We start from the raw sequence: 10,350 nt of genomic DNA, 5'->3' as shown, positions 1-10,350 counted from the left end.
CAACAACAAAAAAAACCCCAAAAAATCCCACCAAAAAAAAAAAAAGGGAGAGAAATAAATAGGGGAAAAAATAAATAGGGAAAAAAATAAATAGAAAAATAATGGGGAAAAAATAGAAAAATAATAGGGGGAAAAAATAACAAAAAATTAAAAGCAGCTTCGTCTAGTGCTTAAAACTACACCGCCCTGACATTATTATTTTGTTAATCTTTTCATGACTAACTATTTAAATGGATTCAACATAGTATTTAAACCCTGTTCAAAACAGCACCATGCTTTATTAATTAATAAAAGACAAGATGCAAGTTTTTAGTCCTTTTTTTTTCTTCCTTTTTTAAAAGTACATTGAGCAGGATATCAAGCCCCTAAGTGAACCCACTTGTTTCTTATTCTTTTCAATGTCTCCATTAGTGAGAATAATTATAATAGAATGATCCAACATGGAAAATGAAAAAAAAATAACACTGAACTCATTTTGCTTAAAATACAGCATCACACCCACTTTGCACCTAGGAAGCACAGACTCACCGGGCTTCCCTGCCAGACGTCCCTAAGAAGTCGCTGTTAGTCCCAAATTTCGTGGCATCCAGCTCGAACCCCAACGGGCACCAGGTACCCCTCAGTCAGGCCGCGCAGAGCAGGCTGAAGGGGCAAAGCCCCGGAGAGGCTCTTTACTCAGCCGCAATGCAGAGACTCCGCAGCTCAAGGGACCTGTAATGGGAATTTTATGTGCTCCCCTCGTTAGGTCCATTTAGGCCATTAGTGAGCTAAAAGCCCTTCGCTACCCCATAGCTGGCCGTCGGCTCTAAAGAAATAAAGTGATTCATTTCGGTTCCACATGAGCTGGGGTTTACTAAAGCGGAGAACTCGGAAAACCAAACAAGCTGGCTGGCAGCTTCGCGCTTCTTCAGCCTGCAGTGTTTCTGGTAAACGCTCACAACCAGAAATGTCTTCTCAAGTTGAGTGTGAGAAAATGACAAGACAACATGGGGAAACACCCTGCACCCTATTTGTTCCACAACTATTTTGTACTTCTGCAGGCATTTTAAAGCCCTCTCAGTTCAAACGTTTCCAAGAGCACCACATTTATATACAGTAAGTAAATGCTCACTCTGACAAATGGTCAAATACACGATGGCACCTTGATATGACAGAAGTATTTGAATCGGTTCGTTCACATTAAAAAAAACAAACCCACAGCAGATTCCAAGAAAGTGATTTATTTCCACTTGTCCTTACAAGTTAAAGACAGTATGCTTTTCATTAAAAAACAGTATCACGTACTATTTAGAAAATGATTACACCTTTCTTGTCAAAGAAAATACACCCAATTATGACCTCCTGTCTACCTTTTAAGGATAGGTGGGTTGGTTTCTTTCTTTTAAGAGTAATCCTCAGAACGTATCGGCAGAAAATGCATATAGGTGAGGATAAAGTTACCAGCAAATGGATAAATGTTCCTGTATAATTAGACATATATGTTAACACAGAGGAACTCATCCACCAACTAGTGCTCCATCGGCTCCTCTGCCTTTTCTGCAGATTCATCAGCAGGCGGAGCAGGCTTAAAGAGAGGAAAAATATATGTATTATAGGAGGGCAGAAAACAACATTTAACAAATCAGCTTTATCCTCGATTGAGCATCACGAGTGGTAAATGCAGCTCATGTCAGCAAATAGCTTACAAAGTAGTGTTATCCAAATTAAGCATGGAACAGGACCGAGTTTGTAATTAGGAGACTAAGGATGCATCTTGTGATAAACAAGGAATGAGAAACATACGTAGTTACTTCTGTTGCAAAAAAGTGAAAACCAATACTTGATCAAAGATGAGGAAAGAAGATGACATTGGAACAGCCTGGCACCAATTCAGCATAAATTGATTTAATAAGCATCTTAGTCTCCAGCAACATTATATGGTTTTCATATAGTAACTTCAAATTTTAAAAATCACATTCGTAAAAATCTACTGGAGTAGTTAAATGTCGTAAACATAAATGTGACAGGTCATATGTCACAAAATGCTGTCTTTCAACAAAGCCTATTGATTTATATCTAAACCACATACCTTCCTCTGTGGTCTCTCCTCAAGACCTTCTAGGAATGGTGCTACGTCATCATCGTCATAGATGGTAAACTCCATGTCTTTGCCAACAATTCCAATGGAAACATTCTGTTAAGCAAGGTTTTGAAAGAAGTGAGAAGCATTTTTCTGCAAATAACTCTGGCTTTACAGCTTTCACTTGTGAAACAGATGACAGTTTCCTCCTGCGATAGACTCATTGTGCTGTTTGTGTCTGCTTAAGGAAAAAAGGAAATTTTGAGACTCCCTCTTTGGTAGGTTGCACTAGAAAAGCGAGGCAGATTTATACCCTACAAAAGCTACCATGTTTCAAAATCTTGTCAGCAAAACCACTTTTCAAGGGTTTCAATTTCTTTCAATTTTTTGTTTTCTTTTTAATAACATACACGATTTTTCAAAACCACTTATTTTAATCTTATTTTGCATTTTCATTATTTTAAAAGTTCTAAAACCCAAGGTGGGCTAAGAGTAAAAAAAAAAACAAACAAACATGGAAAAGGGCAGATCAGCCACAAGCAGAACACTAACTAATGGATATCCTTAGAATTTTCTTATTCGACAGTTCCTCAATTTGTTGTCAGAAGTTTCTGCAACTTTTTGATGCTGGATACTCAATCAACTGTTTGTGCGTTACCTTCCCTCACCTCCCAGGTGAATTACTGACTGTGTTTACAACGCAAAGTTGTGATTCTAGTTGCATGTAATGCATCTTAAAACACTGATCAAAGTTTAAAATAGAATGAAGCAACCAGGGAAACAATGTCTTGTTCAGATAAAGTATCATTTTTGTTAAGAAAATTAAATCTGAGATAATTAAGGAAACTATAGATAAACTGATGACATGAGGTGAAGATGATATTATCTACCAGAATTCAGCTTCCAAATTTCAGTGCCAGCCATACTTCACAGGAATTTTGTCACAGTTATTTCTAATAAAAGTGGCAGTAAAATTTCTTGTTAAGAAAACCTAGTATTTACCTTGGGGGTTCAGGAAGAGTCTCTCTCAGGGCACGCAGTCCATGTTTAACTAACTCATTTAGATTACCTTAAAATGAAATCAGAAAGACATTTACAAAATGTATAGTATTATCTTTAGACACTCATTTCCTCTTCTTCCCATTCCCAGTTGACAACTAGAAAATCAGCTTGACTAGCTTGACTTCCAGAACTCCTCTCCTTAGGTATGTCTGGTACTGATCACAGAGTTTGTTATAAAAGTATACCTTGAGAAACCAGCCCTTCCCTACATTTGAGGTCAAATGCGTATGGTTTTGGCACCTGCCTTGCCTCCAGTGCAGTGATAATCACGCTGTTTTTTCCCCAAGCAGCCATTCAGTAGCCTCCTCATCACCGTTTCTTATAGAAATAAATCCACCATTTTAAATGCACCACCTAAGTACTTGCCCTGACATACTATCCCTGCTCTGATAAGAAAAGAATTGTTCTTTCCCTGGGTTAATTAGGGCAGAGGCCTTTTACTTTTTTCCTCTGCTTTTCTGAGCACATCTTCTCTTTCCATTAGATGTAATAAACGTCCAGATGTTAGAAATGAAGCTTTGTAACGTTTTCTCTACAATTTTGTCTTCCTGCAGATTTACACTTATGCCAAACTTGCCTCCCAAAATTTATCTTCATATCTTACTAAATGCAAAAGAACGGAGCAGTAGCAGAAAATAAACTGCATAATTGATGAATACCATTAGATAGACAGGGTTTGATTACTCACAGTCAGTAAATTCAGTCATGTGTCTCTCCAAATAAGTTCGTGCTGACTGTGAACGAGCACCAATGGACATTGCTTTGCAGTCAAAATAGTTTGCAGAGGGACAAGTCTGGAAGATGTGAGGACCCATATCCTACAAAGAGAAAAAAAGCCCCACAGAACGTAAAACAAATGTATAAATACACACCAAGTCTGCTGCTGTAACACACGATATTTTCTAAAACAGTTTTGCTTTGTGGTACATTGCATAGCTTGTATGTATGCACATATTTTGTTTTATGTTGCTTATCATAACACTGTTCTTATACAATTCCTTCAAAGCTACTGGGATAGCAATAATCTACTTCATGGCTTGCAATAGATATTTTACACGTATTCCGTCTTATCTGCACAAAAGTAAAAACCTGCTGTAGACATAACCACACCATGCAAGATTTCAGGCAAGACAACAGTTTCCTTCAACCTTCCTCATGTCAAAAATCTCGAGGGCAGAGATTCTGTGTGTGCTGCATTAAGCAAACTGTTGTTGCTAAACAACTAAGAGAGAGGCCAGTGATGATTTCCACATCCATTTTTTTATAAAAAGTATTTAAAATAATAGTTTGTAAATAGTAAAATAATTACTGTCATCGTGGGATCAACATTTTGATCCCTTAAAACACAAACAAATCTTATTTTTGCAGTATCTCATTTTGTACCTTAAAATAATTAGTTTTTCATTCTTGGAAATGTACACCTCATAAGTGTAGGTAGGATTAGCTGTTAATTAACATTTTTTAAAGTTACATTTTAGTGTAAGATACAGAAAGTTATTTCCTTATTCAGAGAATTTTGGTGAGTCTGCCTCTTCCATCTTCCCCTCTTAACATCTATTTGTTGTATAAAATTGCATTAAGCACATTTTCTTTTAGATCAATAGAAACTAGCGCAGCTTGCTTACATCATAACCTGCAATGAGCAGTCCTACGCCATATGGTCTTCTGCCATAACGCTGCGTTGGTATCTGGGTTTCTTAAGTAAGCTAAGGAAACAATCTCAAAAAAACATGTTAATTACCCAAAACATTTTTCTAAGCCAAGCAGAGATGCACCAAAATCATTACATAGTCTTTGCAAACCTTTTTGCAGCAGTGAAGACTTTGTTCAAAAGAAACAGATCTCGCGACTTACTTGGAATACCAACTTCTTTTTCACCAAAAGAAAATTTAGTAATTAGCTTTCCCAAGATAACTGAGTGGTGCATTCAACCAAGTACTAGAAACAGTTCACCTAACGCTGCACAGCCTCATTTAATTTCTTATCCCTTTGAACTTCTTCTAGGCACCCGATAACAGAATACAAGGCCTCTGCTGTGTTCCATGCAGAGACTGAAGTTGCCACAGAAAAAAAAACATCTGAGCGAGCAGCTGCAATCCAGTAAACGATCATATTTTGAACAGTGCAGTCATCTTTCCTCCCCCACCTCCAAAGGCACGTGGCTGTGTAACAGAAGAACAGTGCTATGTTAAGTATTGCATAGCACTTTTATTGCTTCTCTACCAGTTCAGTGCATATTATAAGATATTCTCTGAAAGAATACATAAGTGATGTGAATAAAGAAAAATTAACTTCGAATTAACTGTTTCAATTTAATATGACTTTTAAGCTGTGATATATGAAAATCATTTCATGAACAAGTATGAACAAGTAAAAAGCTATAAAACTGTTACGAGTGTAAAAAAAAAAAAAAAAAAAGGATACTGCTCCCAATTAGTGACACTAGGCGAGAAACTGGAAGAGGTCTATCAAACACAAATCTAGAATCCAGACACTCCTGACGCGTGAAATTGCTAGGAGGAAACAGAAAAAAAAAGATAAAAAAATCAAACCAATGCATAGATGAAAGTCACAATGAGTTTTTGTCTCAATACGTGTCTGTTAAGGTAAGCACATTTTTGTTTCAGCCCTGCTTGTTGAGAAAAAGGGTCAAAGGCATTATGTAATTTCATTTCATCATGACCTATAATTGTTGTTTAGAAAGTTGACCACAGGTTTGAAAGAGTATTATAGTATTTAAGCCATACAAATGCAAAGAAGGTAGAAGTTCATGCAGGCAACAGACGGATCATCTGGAAAAAAGCCACAGTTAAATGGTAACATTTCTTTGTAACATTACAGCTATTAAAATTTATTTTAGAAATTCTTCCTATGCCTTCTTTGTCCTTTCCTATCAAACTGAGGAACACTCCTCCTTCCGTGTACATTTACCTCATCTGATGAAACTATGCGGCCAGCAGGTAAAAAGCAAACCCCTCTGAAGCTGACGCATACAGCAGTGTATGTTTTTAATAACTTCCTTAAATGTGTGTACACAGAAGCAGCTGCTAGGGGGAAATAAGTGATGCACTTTCTCAGACTGCTTGGAAACCCCATCACACTGAGGAAACCAGACAGGACTGTCTTACTAGTAACAAAACCAAAGAGCAAAATTTTGGGCCAAACAAATGAGATTTCTGCCAACTACTTAAAAATCCGCCAGAATTTCATGCTGAGGTCTTTGGCATAGTACAACAGAGCAGTAACTCAAGACTAATCCTTAGCTGACCATAAAATTTCATTTGCAATAGCCTACAAATGAACTTTCACTCATTATTGCAGAACTGTGTATGTCAACAACTAAAATACTCACCACAAGAGTCTTGCATCAGCAGTAAGTCCAGCAATTGAGATACCAATATGGTTGTCAACGTACAGGATTTTTTTCTGATGAGCTGCCAGCTCAGACTGTGCTCTCTATGCATAAAAGGAGAAAGCTATGTGGCAGACTGAACAGTTTGCCAAGCACTGTGGAGAAATCTGCTAACATTTATAGCAAAAACTGAATATGATCATGAAACAATAAAAAAATAAATTTATAAACTTGCAACAGAAGACAAGAAAAACCTAATTCCACTTGAGTAGGAGACTGTCAGAAAGGAAGAAAGAACAGACACTCACTCAAGCTTTGGGAACAGAAATAAATAGTTTTACTACTTAATAACTAATGAAAAAAAAAAGAAAGGAGGAACACTTATCTTTTAAAGGGAAAAAGTCTTTCACTCATTTCCTTCACCATTTTGTGAAAATCTGCTTTGCATAGGTACTGAAAATATTTATAGTTCTATACTGGTACTCAAGCACCAGGAAACTGGGATTGCATTTACATTACACATAAAAGTTCAGACTGCGCAAAACTAATTTGCCAAACCAAAACTCTTCCACTAACATTATTGTCCCAAGAACACAGTTTTGAAGTTACCTTTAGAGCAACCAGAACAGCATGCGTTTTCGATTTCAGCCCCACAGTAGCTGAGCCTTGTTTCACAGCTTCCATGGCATATTCTATTTGATGAATTCGGCCCTACAGAATAAAATCAAAGGTAATAATTCTAAAATTGATCATCTGTATCAATTTTCAATGGTTCTTGATTTTCAGACCTTTGATTCCCCCACCCCAACAGGTACACTGACTGCGTAACACAGTTTAAACCTACAACCAATAGACTTCCTCAATTATCTTCTGCAAATGCCTCATCGTTAACTCACATAAACATGGCTGTCTCTGAGCCACTCACCACTGCACACAAAGAAACAGGAAAACTAAAAAGAAAGGGTGAATGATCTTGACATTACTAGAACCGTTAAGACTTTTGTCACTGTCTTCAGAGGAATCAGTATTTGACCCAATGTGATTCAAAGACAGAACTTCCAGCTGAAGTTGGACGCTTAACTTTTAATCGAGTTTCCTGAAGAAATGAGTCTTACGCAATTGTTGTGTCTCACCATCCATTCCCTAATAACTTCTGAACAAGTTATTAGTCAACTGCAGTGAAGTCTGAAAGAGGAGTAGAGGTCTCAAAGACAATTAAGTCCCCACAAGTTCTGCAAAGGCGGCCAGGAGCTTTGCAGGAAAATAAAACAACACCCTTTTAATGCAGCCACTGAGGGCAAAGTAGCTAATTTTCTGCACTCTAGTTGGCCAGCCTATGTCAAATAGTCAGCATGTTCACTGCTACTGTGCAAGTCCTGGAATTACTAACTGCAACACAGAGTTGCATCCTACCAGTTGTGATGGAGTGGAATGTAGTAGCTGTTATAGTAAAATGTACTGGGGATAATCTAGAGGAAATCACCTTCTATTAGGTTGCTGGGGTTTTTTTATTTGTTTGATTTATTTAGAGAAATACAAAGTCCACTAGATGCTTAAAATACCCTAACGTTCCATTTCATCCACTAAGTTATAAATGGAATTTCAGTAACATAGGATATTTCCTGCCCAAGAGCAGTATGGAATCACTGGGACCTGTCCAACATGTATTTATCAACTTTCATGAATGACTTGAAAGGCTGTAAAAGCGTGAAACCTCTTCTAGCCTTTAATCTCGTATCTCCTTTTCTTTACAACAATATTTGAAAACACCCCCCAATAAAATATGATTATTCTTTGCTCCTGTATTAACAATGCCAATAATTATTACTGTATCATAACACTGCCTCACCTACAGGAATGTATGGAGCAGTAATTGCAGCAGAGTAGCAATTTTAAATGTCTTTTATAAAAGACATCCACACTATTCATATTTTCAAGGCAATTTATGAAAAAAAAAAACAGAAATGAGTGTCGTTAATGACTTCACAATATCTACTGAAAGTCTCAAGAGAACGTTACAGTTTTAAAAGTAATTTTTAAAGTAACAGATAGATAAAAGAATTTAAAATTAAAGTTCCTGATACAGAATCTGCCAGAGAAACACAATCATTAAGAAGGAGGAAAACAGTTCAAAGCCATCTACAGCTATCATGGTATTGGCTAAAGAACATTCAAATATTCAAGGTTGTCTTCATATAGGACGGAAAGTACGAAACATGCTCTGTTACAATATATGTTGAAAATGTATCTTTCAAACAGTACTACTACATGATGAAGATTTTCAGTAGTAATACAAACCCACAAACTAATAATATATTAACTTCATACTAATACAATTTGCTGTTTGCACTTAAAATAAATCTTTAGTTTTGCTAAATCTAGAAACGAGTCAATTTTCAAGACTCCGATTTTCCATAAATATCCTATCTTAAAATGTACAGACCACGAGAAGAGGCAATATTAAACACCTGAACTGACACTTGCTTTTAAAATTCTAGAATATTTATTTTGAAGTCAACATAACCTGCGTAAGTTTTAGAAGAATACACAATGTGAAACTGATTCAGACGTAATAAAATTTCAAATTAAAGTGCAAACTTCAATATAATCTTAAATACAGAGATAGTATGAAGCCTCCCTAACATTCCATAACATGGGAAACTAGGGACGCGCAGCTGCACAGACTTCATCATGGAAGCACAATGTAAACTGCATTACAAAATCATACGGCATTTAACCACTTGCATGTTCTAGCTCTCAATGTTATAATTATAAGCTTTATCTATGGAATTTACTCAACAGGGATGTTTGTGACCATTTCTATTTAGAAAATTAAGATCTGTGAATTCATACTACAAAAATCAGTATCTCAGATTCCAAGCTTCAGACTACCACGTGGGTACAGTCATTCAAATAGGGGACTTACAAGGCAGTAAAAATCGTCTGCACAAAAAGAGCAACAGTGCTGTTACGCCACGCTTGAAGAAGTCAGCATATTCTCACTCAAGCACTAAACACTAACTTTGAATAATTTGATTTTGTTCTGAACAATCTGAATACAGTAAAGCTCTTAGTAAAAAAAAAAGTTCTTCCTAACTGTAAACTAAATAGTTCCTTTCCAACACTAGCTAGTGAATAGAAGAGGGAATGACCTAGCAGTAGCCTAATATTTGGGGGCTTTAAGCTCAGTTTCATGCTTTTTGATACCTTACTTACCAACTTCTTATTATAGGTCTGTAAATCGATTATAGAATGGTTTGGATTGGAAGGGACCTTTAAAGATCATCTAGCCCAACCCCCGGCGATGACAGCATCTATTTCATACCTCACAGGTACATTCAGAAAACAATTGCCTTCAGTACTTCCGTACCAGGCCCACCTAAGCATCATTCAGGCTCATACACCAGAAGCTCAGAGATGTGCTAATGGCTTTCTAGACACCTAGAGCCTACAGAACACGAAGGGAGCAGACTGCAGTAAGCTTTTGGCACCTGAATACAATCGATGCTATTGTGATACCACTGCTGCGAAAGTGAAGAAAAAATAAAAAGCAAGTAAAAAGCCAGTTAGCAAGCTTCGGAACATTTTACCTGAGGGCTCCAAACTGTGACATCGTTGTCATACTGGTTGCGAAACTAGAACGAACAAAATACAACCCATCAGTACAGCTAACAAGCAGCAGAAAGAGCCTTCCCGAGTGAAGCTCCGGCCGCTTTCTTCACAGGGCCTTTTACGCGAAGTACTTGTCCCCGGGCCTGAGGCAGGGGACCGTCCTCCGGCCAGGTTTCTTTCCACGCCGAGTGAGAGCACAGGCGGACCGGGCAGCACAAGCTCGAAGCCCCAGCGCAGCGAGCCCCGGCCTCGCCCGACACGAGGC

General features: G+C 37.4%; 1 protein-coding gene across 1 annotated transcript; it reads right to left on the bottom strand.

The window, feature by feature from the left end:
• Nucleotides 1-1,357: 1,357 nt before the first annotated feature.
• Nucleotides 1,358-9,759, bottom strand: PSMA1 (proteasome (prosome, macropain) subunit, alpha type, 1). The gene is given in 11 exon segments (XM_009584219.1): nt 1,358-1,564; nt 2,069-2,173; nt 2,833-2,855; nt 3,072-3,128; nt 3,810-3,939; nt 4,747-4,817; nt 5,546-5,634; nt 6,474-6,577; nt 7,083-7,184; nt 9,690-9,726; nt 9,728-9,759. Coding segments are annotated over 11 exon segments (807 nt in total). The 3' UTR covers nt 1,358-1,507.
• Between the last annotated feature and the right edge of the window lie 591 nt (nt 9,760-10,350).

Source organism: Fulmarus glacialis, unplaced genomic scaffold (genome assembly GCF_000690835.1).
Source record: "Fulmarus glacialis isolate BGI_N327 unplaced genomic scaffold, ASM69083v1 scaffold21668, whole genome shotgun sequence".
NCBI classification, from domain to species: domain Eukaryota; kingdom Metazoa; phylum Chordata; class Aves; order Procellariiformes; family Procellariidae; genus Fulmarus; species Fulmarus glacialis.
Note: the sequence above shows the minus strand (reverse complement) of the source record. Positions and strands in the feature narration are given on the sequence as shown.